Source organism: Sycon ciliatum, chromosome 2, assembly GCF_964019385.1.
Source record: "Sycon ciliatum chromosome 2, ocSycCili1.1, whole genome shotgun sequence".
NCBI classification, from domain to species: domain Eukaryota; kingdom Metazoa; phylum Porifera; class Calcarea; order Leucosolenida; family Sycettidae; genus Sycon; species Sycon ciliatum.
The window spans coordinates 35,345,543-35,364,755 of NC_088644.1; the positions used below are offsets into that span (position 1 = coordinate 35,345,543).

At 46.5% G+C, this 19,213-nt stretch overlaps 1 protein-coding gene across 1 annotated transcript; it reads right to left on the minus strand.

Moving 5' to 3' along the window:
• Nucleotides 1-7,032: 7,032 nt before the first annotated feature.
• LOC135809825 (uncharacterized) lies at nt 7,033-17,406 on the minus strand. Its single transcript, XM_065323254.1, has 5 exons — nt 13,349-17,406; nt 11,607-11,875; nt 9,966-10,153; nt 9,035-9,111; nt 7,033-7,571 (listed from the first exon to the last, which is right to left on the minus strand). Exons 1-5 carry the CDS (start codon nt 13,805-13,807, stop codon nt 7,209-7,211), a joined length of 1,356 nt encoding a protein of 451 aa, XP_065179326.1. The 5' UTR covers nt 13,808-17,406; the 3' UTR covers nt 7,033-7,208.
• Between the last annotated feature and the right edge of the window lie 1,807 nt (nt 17,407-19,213).

Below are 19,213 nucleotides of genomic sequence, written 5' to 3' on the forward strand. Positions count from 1 at the left end.
CTGGTTCGCTTGCATACACAGTTGACATGTGCAGCCCAAGAGAGTTTGCAGTCAAACATCACACCTAGATGTTTGTGCTGAGTAACAACACGGATAGGCATAGTCGAGTCAGGGAAGTATAATGGTTGATCAGGAGGGGATGAAGAAATATACATGGCTTCTGTCTTGTCTATATTGGGCTGGAGTTTCCACGTTTGCATCCACATGACAGTGCTGTTGATGCGATGCTGCATGGTAAAGAGTAATTGTGCAGGGGAGGAATCAGAACAGATAAGGCCAGTGTCATCCGCATACAAACTAACATCGGGGACAACTGAAGGTAGGTCATTAACGTAAAGCAAGAATAACAAAGGACCCAGAATGGAACCTTGGGGCACTCCAGACGTTACAGGGAGGGGATCAGACAAGAAATAGGACAAGCGAACAGCCTGAGAACGAGCAGACAGATACGAGGATATCCAACGCAAGGCAGCATCCTCCACCCGGAAGGTGACCTCCAACTTGGCAAGTAAGCCACGATGCCAAACGGTGTCGAATGCCTTAGCCAAGTCGAAAAACACCATTCCCACGTGCTCCCCACAGTTCCTCTTTGTCGCTATGTCTTGGACAAGTCGAGTCACCTGGTATTGAGTTGAGTCACCACGGCAGAATCCCGACTGAGCTGGTGAGAGAGCCGGAGCGATGTGCAGGTAGAGGGAATCGAATACAATACGCTCACAAAGTTTGGAAACTGTGCGCAGCAGAGAGATGGGGCGGTAGTTTGCCGGGCAAGCACGGGAGCCTTTATTCTTGTAAAGCGGTGTCACGATGGCGGATTTCCAATCCTGTGGGAATGTACCAGTTCGAAATGACATATTTAAAAAAAATAATGGCGAGAGGATAGGCTATTGATGGTGCAAGAGACTGCAGCACTTCATTCGGGATCCCATCTGAGCCGGGAGACTTTCCACATTTCAGGCGCTTCAGATATTTCCGAACTTGAAACGTAGTGACATGTCACGGCTGTTAGCTGCACTTGGATCGCGGCAACTTAGTTTTCTGCACGTGAACCCTGAAAAATCAATGCATGCTCATGCATGTTCATGCATAACCAGTCAGCTGGCCTGCTCGCCCACGCATTTGACAGGTAACAATTCCATCAAATTTGAGATATCGCTTCGTTCTAAGTCTCAAAACAGTTCTAAAGTCACCAAACCACGCTGGTAATCGATGGCTATTCAATGTTAACATCTTCAGGAAGACTTCAGCCGTTTCCCGAGAGTTTGGGCATCGTTGCCGTTATTTTTCACGGTGTTCTTCTTCGTCCTGTCTGGAGCTGCAATTGCATCCTGGAATTATTTGAAAGGTATTTCGTGCGGGCTGTGGGGGGTTCCAACAGGCATAAACTGACATCGCTATAGGATAACTGGTAACTTTCACCCTTCAAGGAGGTAGAGCAATGAGAATTTTTTTGTGGCGGTCGTCCAATTTTTGTGGCGGTCATGGCTGTATTTGTGCACTTCCAAGGCTTTCATTCTGCCTGATACTACTTCGGACTGTATGGGAATCGTTGTTTAGGCACATGTAGCTGTCTTATTTGGTAGATCTGCTGTTTTCAATCACTTGGGACACTTTGTCTAGCCTATTTGTCTTTCGTTCGTGCCATCTATCAGTTTTGTGGGGTGCCTTGACCTGTATTTGTGAAGTTCTCGAGTAAAGACCCTAATTCTTGACTGGAGTCACGTCTTGAATTGAATTTGCTTGGTGAGCCCTCGTTCACGCAGTTGTACTTATCGTAATAGTCAATATCTGCTTGCTGGACGGACTAGCGGCTAGAATAGGGATGACCAAATGGTCCAAGTGTGTACTAGTACACGATTATTGTTTCCATCATCGTGAAATGCTCGTTGTGGAATTGCAGCCGTCTGCCTTTGGCACTGAGGACATGAGGAGAGTTGATTGTTACTTCTGCTCAGCAATGAAGCGATCATCAGCTCTCTTTGTTCTAATTATTGAGAGGACATACCGGCATCGCAATCAAGTAAAGATTAGGCAAACCTCGCCAACCTCCAAAGAGAGTCGAAGATATTTTCTCCAAATGCAAAGACGATCTTTGTGAGTTTGTGACTTGCATTTGCGTGCATACATGAGCAAGTCATGGACCACGGCACGTGCGCGGTTACCATGCCATCTCGAACCGACGCCATCTTTCTAAGTTGCCGCTTCTTGACAGCCGTGGACAGTGATTGTACGGAACGGAACAGATATGAAAGGCGACTGGGGCAAAAGGGGGAATGCGCCACGAAGGATCATCAGCCAGCCCAAATGAGGTGAACTGAGTGTTCAGAATATCAGCTATGCTCTTGGGGGACGTGGCGACCGTACCGTCGGATGCTATCATCGTTTGGGGCATGACACGGCCGGAAGTGTGCCGCTGTGCTCGCACAAACTGAAAGAGTGTAGGTCGATTCGGTGACGTTAGTGATGCTTGGATGGAGCGTATATATTGACGATGTGCTTGCCGAGACAGGTGCTTTACAGCATTCCTTTGTCGGTTATAAGCTGCATGATTTACTGCTGTCGGATATTTTTTGTACACACTATATAGATCACGCTTGCGTTTTACAGCAGACCTGAGCCCAGCAGTAACCCATGGTGGAGATTGCATGCGGGGTCGTGGAGATGTCACAGTGTGGGTGGCTCCGAATGAGGTGAGGTGACGACGGAAGGCGGACTGGAGCTCACAATCAAAGTGATGAAGTGCGTCATTAACATCAGTGTACGAGTTCAGAGAGGACCAGTTGTAGCCAGCTAAATCAGCGTTGATTAATTGCCAAAGGTGCGAAGGTACTTGTTTGAAGCGATACAGTGAAGAGGGAGGACCAGTGGAAGAGTTGGGGAAGTAGTTCGAAATAGGGGCGTAACATAAAGTGCAAACAATCTGTATATGGTCAGACATACCCAAGGGAGGTGCTTGATCAATTGAGCGCATGAGGCGTGGTCGGTTGGTGATCACCAAGTCCAGACACGAAACAGAGCCATTAGGCGAGGAATGAGTGGGGAAGTCAACCATCTGGTGGAGCCCAAGAGCAGCAAATACTGTGCTAAGGAGATCACCAGCCTTCGAGGTAGACTCGGTGGGACACCAGCTTGAGTTGTGGGCGTTGAAATCGCCAGTCACTAACAGATCATAAGAATCTAAACAGACTGACTGTAATGCCTCAACAAACATGTCACAAAAGTACGACAATTGCATTGTGCTCTGTGAGGGTGGTCGATACATGCAGCATAGTAAGATGTGATTCTGAGATTGAGTAGAGGGGGAGCCAAGTTCAAGCCACACAGACTCGCAGCCAGGGCGTTGAAGGTCGGCACGAGGGGAGACGTAAGGAAAGGAGTCCGAACGGACAAGTACGGCAACACCCCCATACCCACGGCTACAATGTGCTTACCGATTGTCTTCCGGAGGTCGATCTCTGCGGATGCAGATATAGCCTGACAGTGAGAGCGGGTTCGAGGGACAGAGCCACGTCTCTGTTAGGCAGATTATGTCAGGCTTAGCACATTCGGCAATAACGCAGAGCTCAGACAACTTGTTGACAACAGAGCGACAATTCAGAGATACTAGGGTTAAATCACGCTGGGATTTAGGGAAAAAAGGGAACGCTGATGGATTTAGCGCAAGACCATTCGACTTAGCACCCCGAAGACTACAACTGGTGAAAAGTAGCAAAAGCCATGGCAACTAACGCACCATTCAACAGCTTGGAATCCTGACCGCCACTAGTGACTAGGCACTATTCAGCCTGGTCTACACCACACTGTGGCACACAGCTATGAAGTGACATTTTCTGTCCCAGGGGAAACTCGCGGAAAAAAAGGGCACATTTTCGGCCATAACTCTTGAACGGCTGGTCAGATAGGGACACAGTTTTCAGAGAATTTGCAGCTATTCATGCTCTTTCAACTGACGTAGCACTCAATATGAATTTACAAATTCGATTTTTCAGCGAATTTTTGGGTGATGTGCCCCCTTAAGGGGGCACATCACCCAAAAATTTCATATGGCATTCAATTGACCGTAACTTTGGTGTTTCTCAGTGGATTTGAGTGAAATTTTGACCACACACTCCTGCCACTATGCTGGCCCTCAGGACATGATTTACAAGTTCTTGCGCCTCACTGACAGGCTTTCCAGGCCGGAAAAACTCAAATTTCCGGCATAGTGCTACGGTGTGCGAGCCACCCAGGAGCCAAACAAATGCATTTACATTTTTTTCACATTTTCGTGCCCATTCTGTCCGTGCGCGGGACCCAAACCTAAAACAAGTCCAGAAGCAGCCATGGGTGGTGGGGTACGGCCCCTCAACGTGGCCCTGGAATCTGTCACAACGGAACGAGTGGGCGTTCTTTCACGGACTCCCACAGACCCAAGTCAATTTTTGAATTTTTTTAGGTTTGGCACGTGCTACGAGGTCGTACCTTTGATACAACATCCAGTGCTGGGACCTCCACAGCAAGCCATTTCCACAGCGCTGCACACCAAATCCAGGATGCCCTCAGAAACCGGCAAAGACTGCCACTAACGTTTCACTACTGCCTAGTACTGAATCCTACCTGACTTCTTGACACGACTCAAACTTGCCAAAGTCACTAAATCAACGTCAACTACAATAATCAAGCCACATATCTGGAACGTCACGAGGGTGCTGGCAAAAGTCCTGCTGCACGGCGGCGGGCTTCGCCCGCCGCCGTGCAGCCCAATACGTGGTTTTTTTAACGTGATTTTTTGGACTTTTTTGGACAAATGACAGCATGCGACAAAAAAATCTTTCCTTGCAAGGGCACATTTTCGGCCATAAGGCCATCCTTTGTTAATTCATTGTTTAACGTCCTTTTTTTCGCGAAAAGGTACGCGGGAGGGCGGAAAAAAAACAAAAGCCCATTCCAAAAACTAGAAACCCCAATCAAACATTTTGACCAGTAAAGCATGTGATATATACAATATTTCTGGGTCTAACGGCACTTGCAGGCATAGAACAACACTCTTTGATGGTACATTGGAGCACATGCCTGATGAATCCAACAAAACAGGTACATAGCATGGAGTTAGCATGTAATGAATTCATTACATCTGGAGTTTTACTAGGACGCACACCGTACGATATTTAAAAGCCAACAAAAAAAAGAAAAAGAACACAAGACAAAGGCATGCCGGCGCCCGGGAGGCAAGATTATAAGTTTAAGGTCATGATCGGCACACTGTGAAACTACACAATCATGTATTTACAACTTCGCATATTATTGGTACTACTACTTTCTTGTTTTTTTTTCCGGTCGGAGGCAAAAAGGTACGCGGGCGCGGACGTTAAACAACGAAAAAAGAAAGGGTGGCCTAACTCTTGAACGGCTGGTCAGATAGGGACACAGTTTTCAGAGAATTTGCAGCTATTCATGCTCTTTCAACTGACGTAGCACTCAATATGAATAATTTACAAATTCGATTTTTCAGCGAATTTTTGGGTGATGTGCCCCCTTAAGGACGCGAGCACTATTGAACCATTATCAGTTGTATGATGATTGCCTATTTAGGCGTGAAGCTATTGTAACAACGGTGATGCGTGCTGCTCTGTGACTAGTGTGCACTGGGTGATGCGTCGAATGCTTAGGCCTTGACCATCTTGTTGACGGATTATGCTAATATTTTCGTGAAATTATGCTTTTCGCATTGCTGAAAAAATTGCAGAATTATGCTGTTTTTATGGTAAAAGTTACCATATTATGCCGCATTATGCTCACATACGCTGCTAATGCAAAATGGTTCTGTGCAAAATAACAAGGGAATTTTTTTGTAGAGTAGGTTGTACTGTAGTACTAGTAGCAAAAGTTCAACGGGGTCAATGCATCGTCCGACCTGGCTACGACCATCACTGATTGTAGTGGACTGGACATATCATCAAGGCCAAGGGAGTCGTAAACCTACTTCCTACTATCCTAGTGCATCTACTTGTACTTGTACTTGTAGAACATGTTCAACTGTATGGAATTTGATGCGAACAGGCGGATTATTACAATTTTATGCGATTCGTATGCAATTTGCCTCGAATTATGCGATTATTCGATTCTGGAAGGAATTATGCGAAAAATTATGCTAGCATAATCCGTCAAGGCCTACGAATGCTACATCCATAGTTACATTATCATCAACTAACTATTTTATTTATAATTACTTCAAAGAAGTATTTTTATTTAAAGGATCTCCCAGAGGCGATGGCCTGTCGAGGGGATCTCCTGATGCAAATCATGCAATAGAAATAAACAGTGAGGAAAACTACACGTGTTACAGTATATGCTACATAATGAGCAATAAACTACTTAGTGTGTGCGGATTTTGGCTAGCCCACTTCGATGCCCTAACGCCTTGTGCATGCCCTATACAACAGGTATACTTGTACTGTGATCACTTTCTGTAAAAAAAATCTATTTTCCGCTTTGCCATGATTGCTGTGTTTGCTTTCTTTCTATATAAAATAACATGGCGAGCACGGAGACACATTTATATTTTCATGTCATGGTATGCATGCATGGTGAACGTATTAGAACTCAACTGGCACTTGGAACATTATTGTAAGTGAGATGTCTGGCTTAATCTGCATGTATCTACATAGAAGGAAACCAAACATTGGCTGAAGATGATGATACAGTGAAACTTGTCTAGTCGACTGCTCAAGGGACTTTCAAAGTGGGGTCTCTGTAGCAAGGTGGTCTCTTTATCCCAGTGGCATTTGACTGGAAATAGCATCCCTTGGTCCTGGCTGCAGTGATCTCCTGGGACAGGTGGTCGCCTTATCCGAGTGGTCGCCTTGACAGGTTTAATAACTGTACATGCGTCCAGGTGAAGACAAACAGAGAGCCAACATGTAACATGTGTAGCACGGGGACGACAACCCTTGACCTTGGCCTTGGCAGCAGTGATCAGTCGTCTACCTACCCACATACACATTCTCGTCTATGACACATGCAAGGCTGCATACTGGCGGCAAGACTCATTCGTCAAGGCAAACACAGTAAACCCAGTCGGTCACCTCAGCTATGCTGCAACTACACGACCAACGGTGTACTAGGAAAATCTCCACAGCGCTGGACAGCACTCTTGGTCTACTGTCAACAAAAGATCTGGAAAAATCTTTTTGAATATACCTATTTCAAGTACTAGAATAACCTTTGACTCAGATTTGAGCCATAAAATAAATAATACAATCTTTGATGAAGTTGATTGTTCTAGGAACACACGCTTCTTGCCGAACTTGACACTTGACTGACTTGACTGACTTCATGACGATAACCGCCGAAGTCGCAACTTCTAAGTTCGTACAATCTTTGATATTTAGACAAACCGGCGATATCCTCAGCGCAAACGCTCCGCCTTTGGCAAAGGCCCTGATCACAATATAGTAGGTCTTGGCGGGTTGAAGATGGTCCACAACACGCGGGTTACCATCCTCACCACCATCAGTGGCTGCAGCGATGAAACGTGTTTCAATGTCAGGACCAGACAGGGTGAGTGCCAGGTCAGGTTCATCGCCAGTCGTCTAAGCAGTTAAAACAACAAACACCGGAAAATCGTCCAGAACACACATTTAACGCCCCCCCCCCCCCCAACGGTTGCACATGCAATGCTCATTTCTCACCCGCATGAGACCCGGAAAGCGAGCTATTCCGCCTCCATCTGGGGTCGCGGGCATTCCTAGTGTGTTAACATACATCCAAGAAGCTGACTGGGACCCTGAGTGAAGGCAGTCGAGAAACCTCCTGGCCGGGCCAGCCTGTTTGACACGTGAACGCACCACAACTTTCCGCCTTGGCAGCGTACATATCCCACATGCGCATTCATGACGATATTCCGCCTTGGCAGCGTACATTTCCGCAGTCCCAAATGCATGCTGCATCCCGTCATTCAATGAGGTTGTTAAACTGCCCGGGCAGGAGTGACTGTAGGTGCAGGTCGGGCTGAACTTCTCCATATAACCATGGTTTTATCCACCCATAACCTAGTTTTCAAAGCTGACGGGACTCTTTTATCGGAATTAACTTGTACTTCCTCCGCGTCATTAAAATTGTCGCTTCGCACATCGCAATTTTTGTGAGTTTCTCGTCTTAGTCAGACAGTCAGAATCGCTGTTTTCTGTGTTCGAACATTAATGCGACCCTTCCTGCGCAATGTCTACGTTTTACTGAAGCCGTGGTGGTCTCAGACTTTGTCGGAGCTCTCTTCTGCACCAAACAAATCCATTGCTCTCCTCACTATTCCGCCCCAGAGCGCGTATCGTTTTTTTCTGGTTTTAGTGCCGTCCCACATTTTTCCCGTGTGCATATATCAAGACTGCAAGCTTGGGTATAATAATCCTGGTATCTCTCCTGAATTCTAAATTCTGAAGTTGACGATGGCAAGGACAAAGTGTTCTCAAATTCCTAAAATGCGCTACGTGTGGCGCATGTTGCTGGGAATGTAGTAGGTCTGAAAACACCAACAACATCAGTAAAGCGTTTGCCAAGGACAGAAGTTGCGAAACTGCTTACCCTATCTCGCTGGAAGGTCGTTGCAGTGTACTTGAAAAATTGCTACTTTGCCCTAATCGCCTGCCACCTGGAGGCATGGATCGCATGAAAACGAAGTTTCTAGACCTGAATTTGAACGCCCGTGCTGAAGGGTCTGCCTCAAACTCTGATGAAGACGTCAACCTTAGCTGCAAGTGCAGCGAAGCGGGAGGTCACAAACTAAAGCTTGGTCCGTCGACAATGCTCTGCCTCAATTTCTAGCTGATTTCTTTGCCCTTCGAGTGGACAAATTAAATTCGAAAAATCGCTCTGGGTAGGGACAATTTTAATGACGCGGAGGAAGTACCCAGAACGTCTAGAAGCACATCTCTCTCTCTTTCTCTCCCTCCCTTCCTCCCTACCTCTCTCTCTCTCTCTCTCTCTCTCTCTCTCTCTCTCTCTCTCTCTCCCCCTCCCCCCCCCCCCCCATGAAAACACACATCTATCACACACATACCTCGATTGTGTACTTTCTTTTTTCTTTTGGATCACTTGTGAACGTGAATTTCATTTCCTCTCCAGGGCTGATGTGATCTAGAGGAAACAGCAAAGTGCAAAATAATAGGAAGTTGGGCCTTATGGCATCTCTCCGAGACTGGTGCGAATCACTCGCAAAGCTCCAGTCCTGGTTCGATGCAGTCAATCAGCATGTTGATATCGTACGTACGGAATTGAGCAAGCAGCTGATATACTCTATCAAGCCGCGGTGATGCAGCCAGCTGTTTTGTTCTACCATGTGCACAGGGACTGTGTGACATCATAGACTCATGAATATCAGGCACGTAGGAGCAAATTCACAAACACATTACAAAATTGTATATATAGGGACACTTCCCCCATCAATGCCTTTGTAAGATGTTCAGTTCATAGGCCAGCGAAACAAAAACTTCTTGGGACGATTTACGGCCATTGCAACGGAAAGTGCTTCTACTGCAAATATCAATGATTCACAGCTCAGCGCACTAAACCAGCATTGAGCGATGCGCAGCTAGTGCGTAAGATCTCATTCATGCTAAGCAAGGGATTTTGAAGACAGTGCCTATTGTCAAAGTTTCAAAAAATAGCAGTGCTGCTGCTGCTGCTCAATGGCTGAACCTGACCATCCTGTAGTGCTATAAACTGCAAAACAGAGAGTGCCAGAATTCTGTCTGGTTTGCCTCAAAGTCATCTGCCTTTGTGGAAAGCCCCCGTCTCGCAGTTAAAAGACGCTGCCTTGGATGCTTTGTGCCGATATAGACATGCCTTGTTGTTGACTTGACCGCATAGGGATCAGTTCAGCCAATCAATCTGAGCTCTGGGTTAACTGGGTTATTCTTAGTGCCAGCAGTCGCCAGCAGTTGTCTCAGGAATGGAGATGAATGTTTTATTAAAGGGGAGGGTAATCTTACTCTTTGACTTGTCAGCATCTTCAGGCAGAGTCTGCGGTTCTTCCTTTGGTGGTGCTGGCTTTGTGCCAGGAGGACCGTAGAGTTTCCCAACAACGAGTTTGTCCGTCGGTGAAAGCTCTGATATCACGGGAAAATCAGAATCCAGTGTCGGCCTCCCATCAATGCTCAATATCAACCCTTTAGCAAAGCTGTGCACGACAACCAACAGTTTACGTACAGAACACGGACAGAAGTCAAGAAATCAAACTACTAATAAGTTAAACAAACAATAAGAGAACTGAAAAAGTGTTTTTTTAAACTCTTGGACAGCCTGAAACCTCTCTGTTTTACTAATATGTTATAAATATAATAATATGTTCATCCTTGCATCGAGTCAAGAACTTGGTTTTAGCACTGAACTCCCACTACGATGCCTTTAGCCGATTGGCAAATGCTTTCACTTACTAATACTTGACTTCACCGCAATCTGTTCAACCAGACACTAAGAGCCCTGCTGATAATAAAGAACACGATTGAAACAGCTAGTTGTTCGAAGATTCAGTACCAATATATTTAGTATGATTTCACCTCGAAGCATGAACTTAATCCAGCCTATATGGTGCTTGGTCCTGCCGCTGATCCCGAGACCCATGGTCGGGGGAGGTAGGCCCAAATCACCACCCATGGTCGGAGGAGGTAGGCCCAATTCACCAACACGCTGCGCCGGTTTCCCGCTCTATAGTCATGTCTCCCCATTGGTTCAGTCTTCCCATTCCGTTCCCCGCTGGACTGTGTATTTCAGAAAGAAAAATAAAAAAATAAATAAATAAAGAATGGACTCGGATGGAGAGCCAAGGATAAATATATATTAAATATAAAATGGACCAAGGAACTACATGTAAAAGTTACGCTATAATGTCCACTAACACCACCAGTTACTAAACGGCTAGTTAGTTGTAGGACGTCAGTACCGTCGGTCAGTGTCGTGAGCTGATTGTTTCGTACCTGGTGGTGTTAGTGGACATTATAATTATAGCGTAACTCGTAGTTACTTGGTCCATTTTATATTTAATATAAATTTATCCTTGGCTCTCCATCCAAGTCCATTCTTTATTTTATTTTTTATACTGAAATACACAGTGCAGCACTTCATTTTTTTATTTACAGGTGGAATCCTGATAATTCGAATATGGCTTAATTCGAACATACCGCTTAATTAGAAGTGTTTCCAGGATTGATTTCTGTCAATTCGATTCCCACATAAAGTTTTCTGATAATTCGAACCTCGAACCGGACATGTCCGGTTAATTCGAAGTTCCACGGATTTCACTTTCATAGAAAATGTGTGGGATTTGTGCTGATAATTCGAAGTAAGCAAAGTGTAATTCGAAGTTCACTATACACTGTAATGATCAGTTCAGTTTGCATGAGCAGGCTGTGCTGGTCAGTTCAGTATCCGTGAAATCTGTATCTAAGGTCCATAGCGCAACTCTACGTGAACATGGGAGCATTTTGACATACATATTGTGTTGTGGGTTCATGTTTGGATAATTAGAATGTCCGGATAATCAGAAGATTTTTCCTGGCATTTGGAGATTCGAATTATCAGGATTACACCTGAAATATAAAAAGTAAAGCATTGAGTTACATGGAGACACTTACCTATAGTGCATGATGGACTGCATGTCGTATGTAGAGCCTGTAACATCATCCGCCTTGAACGGTTCCAGGATTTGTCTCTGGATCTGCTCCTCATCCCAGTAGTTTGGTGACCCCGTGAACTCTGCCATCACCTTGGGCACGTTCCAGAGCACAATGCCCTTGATGGGTGACTGGTGTTCGTGCAGTAGACCAAGCACGTGACCAAATTCGTGGAGTACAGTTGACTTGTCAATCACAGCAAGGTTCATCGTGCACTCATCTTTAGGAATCTGAAAACGCGCATGCCGGGGAAGGTGAACGAGAGAGAGAGAGAGAGAGAGAGAGAGAGAGAGAGAGAGAGAGAGAGAGAGAGACAGAGAGAGTGTCACAGTGTGCGTAATGCATGCATCTACGTGACTGGCGCTCGACCTACTGTTGTGGACATGGAAATCCGGTCGCACGTCTAGCGGCCCCAGGGTGCTGGCCATGCAGCCGTGGATAAGCGGTACACACATGCAATTTATGCGCTGCAGCGTGATAGTCGCATCGAATCAACATGTGCCCTTCACGCAGCGTTCTGTACGCGCTGAGGGCGCCGGCCCCGGTCAATCGACCGGATTTCCATGTCCATGACAGTACGTAGCTAACTGAGCTATACGTAACGTTGCGTTCAGGCACAGCCACTAGTCTACGGTACCGGCGCTAGTGACATGTCCACTCACGCGCGATGAAAATACAGTATTTTTTGCTGGACTCGACTACGCTGTACAGACTGTCAGTGTACTGTGCTTGTGCAAGGACATCAAAGACAAAGCGTGGACAGTAGGCATGTCGCATACATGTACATCAGGGGCGTGCTCGGCCCCCCAACTAGGGGGGTGCACGGGAGCCGAGGGGAGCCCCCCCCCCCCCTCGGCAATTTTCTGCAATTTGTTTGCAACCTTTCTTGAATTTTAGAGCATATTTGCATACATTACAATTGCAATTACCCAGATTGAAAATGTTTGGGGGGTGCACGTGCCCCCCCGTGCCCATCGCCGAGCACGCGCCTGTACATGTATGTATGTCCAAAGTGGAAACCAGTGTTTTCATCTTGGTCTTGAAGTGGGTGCTTTGGTCTTGGACTGGAGTACGAGCGGCTGTTTGTGTTGTTAGTAAAATTACTGTTCAGGTTTGTGGTTTTGAGGACAAAGGCAATGAGTTTTCAGCAGAAGACTTTGTCCGCTCTCTGGGGAAAAAAAACAGCGTGAAATTTCTGACGGAGAGTCGGATTCTTCCGCCACCGGCACTGCTGAAGGCAGCAGCCAAGTTGAAGTTCAAGACTGTGACGAGCCAAGTTTCACAATAGAGGACGAAACTGATGACGAGCCCGCTGCAAAAAGATTGACTTTTGGTGAAGATTATGACTTTTCCGACGTTGGCACACTCTATGATGACGAGAATTGTCGGTGGAAACTCTGTCCACGCACTGCCCCTTTATAAAACAAAGGTGGCGATCGCCAATCAACACTGGACACCCACCAAGTCCTTCCCTTATCCAGTCAGTAGCTTATTGCAAAATGGGGGTCGGAACCTTTTGGAAACCACCTTTTTTTGACTCGGTGCACGCGCCTGATGAAGAGTTCAAAGAGCACAAGCAAAGAAGACATCTGAGGGTGATAGCGTCCCTCATTGGGCACAACTCTACATGACTGTACCTACTTGTATGTATGCATACATGATCACGTATCATTATTGCACACGGGAACTGTGGCATGACTTACCGGCAGTGCATCCGTCCCCACATGGGAGTACGAGCCCTCCTTTTCCTTGAAAGACACTCGCACTTCCGAGTCGCTTCGATCTGTCACTTCAACGAATGAAATACTACAATGTTGGCTCCATTCGCTGGCAATGGGTAGCACTTGATCACGTTTCGGATGATCTTCAGTAAAGTACACTTTTATAGCCTCGGACTTCTTTTTCTCCCAGAGCTTCTTTCTATCCTTGTTGGTCAATGCAAACTGGGGTTTCACCACATTTGTACTGTCCTGACTCGGTCGCCTTTCAGCTTGGGGCTCAGTCCCACCCGATGCGGCCACTTCGTCCTGTTCGTCCGACTCTTGCTTTGAAGAGTTAGCGGCACATTCAGCTTTGCGCTGTTCAACATCTTGTAGCTGATCGCAGGCGCGTTCATCGCCAACCTCGTCGCCAGGTAGAAACACTTGATTGCGGCACCACATGACCGCTTTCTTCACAGCACTCAACACGACTGACGTTGTATCCGTGCTATCGAAATGGAGCAGCAGTAAACTTATCTAGTAAAATGATTACTTGCTTTTACTATCAGTATCTGAAAGAGAAAAAAACTGTTTCTACAGTGATCATGTACATGACTAATTGAACTACATTATTTTTACAAACGCCAAAGGGCCAAAGGCAGGGCCGGGAGAGATTGAAGAAAATCCGAAAATGAGTCACCTTGTCACCACAAGGCGCTAATTCTAGTCTGTACTGACTGTAGACTACTAGTACTACTACCAAGAGTCCATAACGGCAAGAGTATGCAACTGTGATTATGGGTGCATGCGTACGCGTGGCGCGCTGCCTAGGCGCCTTCATTACCATGATTACGTAACTAAGTTACTTGCCTTCATCACGCTCTGAAAGCATGCATTCAAACTCTCAATTTCTCGCACGAGCCCATCCGTTTTTGCTCGATTCGTTCCAGTACCTACACAATCTCTGAATTCTGATGCGTCTAGCACATCTCAATTCTAAAATCCACCGGGAATCCACAGGAAAACTACACAGACTACCCTGTTATTATTCATTGCAAAAGAACACCGAAAGGCCAGACCGCATGGTGAAGACAAATGTCTAGACTACTGAAGGATTCTCTGAATCCTTGTGCCATTAACAAGAGGCAGGATGAGCGCGTTACGGGTTGAGTTTGTCGAAAACCAATTGTACTTCATCATGTGTGAAGGGGTTTTATGAAGAAATATTTTATGAACCAGTGTACAGAGATGGTGCTTATGACGAACGGAGAGAGGAGAAGTGTGTGCGAGTCGATAAAGGGCATCCGAAGGAAAACATCGATCCTTGTTGTAAAGAATTTTAAGTGTAAATCTATGGTGGACTTCTAATTGGTTCAGAGTTGTGTCAGAAAGGCCACACCAAGCGGTATCGCAATAGTCGAATATAGGGAGAATATAGCACTGATAAAATAATAGTTTACGCTGGATGGGCAAATGAGTGCAATGTGGTTGTAGTACCCCTTATGCTGAACTGGTTCGCTTGCATACACAGTTGACATGTGCAGCCCAAGAGAGTTTGCAGTCAAACATCACACCTAGATGTTTGTGCTGAGTAACAACACGGATAGGCATAGTCGAGTCAGGGAAGTATAATGGTTGATCAGGAGGGGATGAAGAAATATACATGGCTTCTGTCTTGTCTATATTGGGCTGGAGTTTCCACGTTTGCATCCACATGACAGTGCTGTTGATGCGATGCTGCATGGTAAAGAGTAATTGTGCAGGGGAGGAATCAGAACAGATAAGGCCAGTGTCATCCGCATACAAACTAACATCGGGGACAACTGAAGGTAGGTCATTAACGTAAAGCAAGAATAACAAAGGACCCAGAATGGAACCTTGGGGCACTCCAGACGTTACAGGGAGGGGATCAGACAAGAAATAGGACAAGCGAACAGCCTGAGAACGAGCAGACAGATACGAGGATATCCAACGCAAGGCAGCATCCTCCACCCGGAAGGTGACCTCCAACTTGGCAAGTAAGCCACGATGCCAAACGGTGTCGAATGCCTTAGCCAAGTCGAAAAACACCATTCCCACGTGCTCCCCACAGTTCCTCTTTGTCGCTATGTCTTGGACAAGTCGAGTCACCTGGTATTGAGTTGAGTCACCACGGCAGAATCCCGACTGAGCTGGTGAGAGAGCCGGAGCGATGTGCAGGTAGAGGGAATCGAATACAATACGCTCACAAAGTTTGGAAACTGTGCGCAGCAGAGAGATGGGGCGGTAGTTTGCCGGGCAAGCACGGGAGCCTTTATTCTTGTAAAGCGGTGTCACGATGGCGGATTTCCAATCCTGTGGGAATGTACCAGTTCGAAATGACATATTTAAAAAAATAATGGCGAGAGGATAGGCTATTGATGGTGCAAGAGACTGCAGCACTTCATTCGGGATCCCATCTGAGCCGGGAGACTTTCCACATTTCAGGCGCTTCGGATATTTCCGAACTTGAAACGTAGTGACATGTCGACAGTGATTGTACGGAACGGAACAGATATGAAAGGCGACTGGGGCAAAGGGGGAATGCGCCACGAAGGATCATCAGCCAGCCCAAATGAGGTGAACTGAGTGTTCAGAATATCAGCTATGCTCTTGGGGGACGTGGCGACCGTACCGTCGGATGCTATCATCGTTTGGGGCATGACACGGCCGGAAGTGTGCCGCTGTGCTCGCACAAACTGAAAGAGTGTAGGTCGATTCGGTGACGTTAGTGATGCTTGGATGGAGCGTATATATTGACGATGTGCTTGCCGAGACAGGTGCTTTACAGCATTCCTTTGTCGGTTATAAGCTGCATGATTTACTGCTGTCGGATATTTTTTGTACACACTATATAGATCACGCTTGCGTTTTACAGCAGACCTGAGCCCAGCAGTAACCCATGGTGGAGATTGCATGCGGGGTCGTGGAGATGTCACAGTGTGGGTGGCTCCGAATGAGGTGAGGTGACGACGGAAGGCGGACTGGAGCTCACAATCAAAGTGATGAAGTGCGTCATTAACATCAGTGTACGAGTTCAGAGAGGACCAGTTGTAGCCAGCTAAATCAGCGTTGATTAATTGCCAAAGGTGCGAAGGTACTTGTTTGAAGCGATACAGTGAAGAGGGAGGACCAGTGGAAGAGTTGGGGAAGTAGTTCGAAATAGGGGCGTAACATAAAGTGCAAACAATCTGTATATGGTCAGACATACCCAAGGGAGGTGCTTGATCAATTGAGCGCATGAGGCGTGGTCGGTTGGTGATCACCAAGTCCAGACACGAAACAGAGCCATTAGGCGAGGAATGAGTGGGGAAGTCAACCATCTGGTGGAGCCCAAGAGCAGCAAATACTGTGCTAAGGAGATCACCAGCCTTCGAGGTAGACTCGGTGGGACACCAGCTTGAGTTGTGGGCGTTGAAATCGCCAGTCACTAACAGATCATAAGAATCTAAACAGACTGACTGTAATGCCTCAACAAACATGTCACAAAAGTACGACAATTGCATTGTGCTCTGTGAGGGTGGTCGATACATGCAGCATAGTAAGATGTGATTCTGAGATTGAGTAGAGGGGGAGCCAAGTTCAAGCCACACAGACTCGCAGCCAGGGCGTTGAAGGTCGGCACGAGGGGAGACGTAAGGAAAGGAGTCCGAACGGACAAGTACGGCAACACCCCCATACCCACGGCTACAATGTGCTTACCGATTGTCTTCCGGAGGTCGATCTCTGCGGATGCAGATATAGCCTGACAGTGAGAGCGGGTTCGAGGGACAGAGCCACGTCTCTGTTAGGCAGATTATGTCAGGCTTAGCACATTCGGCAATAACGCAGAGCTCAGACAACTTGTTGACAACAGAGCGACAATTCAGAGATACTAGGGTTAAATCACGCTGGGATTTAGGGAAAAAAGGGAACGCTGATGGATTTAGCGCAAGACCATTCGACTTAGCACCCCGAAGACTACAACTGGTGAAAAGTAGCAAAAGCCATGGCAACTAACGCACCATTCAACAGCTTGGAATCCTGACCGCCACTAGTGACTAGGCACTATTCAGCCTGGTCTACACCACACTGTGGCACACAGCTATGAAGTGACATTTTCTGTCCCAGGGGAAACTCGCGGAAAAAAGGGCACATTTTCGGCCATAACTCTTGAACGGCTGGTCAGATAGGGACACAGTTTTCAGAGAATTTGCAGCTATTCATGCTCTTTCAACTGACGTAGCACTCAATATGAATTTACAAATTCGATTTTTCAGCGAATTTTTGGGTGATGTGCCCCCTTAAGGGGGCACATCACCCAAAAATTTCATATGGCATTCAATTGACCGTAACTTTGGTGTTTCTCAGTGGATTTGAGTGAAATTTTGACCACACACTCCTGCCACTATGCTGGCCCTCAGGACATGATTTACAAGTTCTTGCGCCTCACTGACAGGCTTTCCAGGCCGGAAAAACTCAAATTTCCGGCATAGTGCTACGGTGTGCGAGCCACCCAGGAGCCAAACAAATGCATTTACATTTTTTTCACATTTTCGTGCCCATTCTGTCCGTGCGCGGGACCCAAACCTAAAACAAGTCCAGAAGCAGCCATGGGTGGTGGGGTACGGCCCCTCAACGTGGCCCTGGAATCTGTCACAACGGAACGAGTGGGCGTTCTTTCACGGACTCCCACAGACCCAAGTCAATTTTTGAATTTTTTTAGGTTTGGCACGTGCTACGAGGTCGTACCTTTGATACAACATCCAGTGCTGGGACCTCCACAGCAAGCCATTTCCACAGCGCTGCACACCAAATCCAGGATGCCCTCAGAAACCGGCAAAGACTGCCACTAACGTTTCACTACTGCCTAGTACTGAATCCTACCTGACTTCTTGACACGACTCAAACTTGCCAAAGTCACTAAATCAACGTCAACTACAATAATCAAGCCACATATCTGGAACGTCACGAGGGTGCTGGCAAAAGTCCTACTGCACGGCGGCGGGCTTCGCCCGCCGCCGTGCAGCCCAATACGTGGTTTTTTAACGTGATTTTTTGGACTTTTTTGGACAAATGACAGCATGCGACAAAAAAATCTTTCCTTGCAAGGGCACATTTTCGGCCATAACTCTTGAACGGCTGGTCAGATAGGGACACAGTTTTCAGAGAATTTGCAGCTATTCATGCTCTTTCAACTGACGTAGCACTCAATATGAATTTACAAATTCGATTTTTCAGCGAATTTTTGGGTGATGTGCCCCCTTAAGGACGCGAGCACTATTGAACCATTATCAGTTGTATGATGATTGCCTATTTAGGCGTGAAGCTATTGTAACAACGGTGATGCGTGCTGCTCTGTGACTAGTGTGCACTGGGTGATGCGTCGAATGCTTAGGCCTTGACCATCTTGTTGACGGATTATGCTAATATTTTCGTGAAATTATGCTTTTCGCATTGCTGAAAAAATTGCAGAATTATGCTGTTTTTATGGTAAAAGTTACCATATTATGCCGCATTATGCTCACATACGCTGCTAATGCAAAATGGTTCTGTGCAAAATAACAAGGGAATTTTTTTGTAGAGTAGGTTGTACTGTAGTACTAGTAGCAAAAGTTCAACGGGGTCAATGCATCGTCCGACCTGGCTACGACCATCACTGATTGTAGTGGACTGGACATATCATCAAGGCCAAGGGAGTCGTAAACCTACTTCCTACTATCCTAGTGCATCTACTTGTACTTGTACTTGTAGAACATGTTCAACTGTATGGAATTTGATGCGAACAGGCGGATTATTACAATTTTATGCGATTCGTATGCAATTTGCCTCGAATTATGCGATTATTCGATTCTGGAAGGAATTATGCGA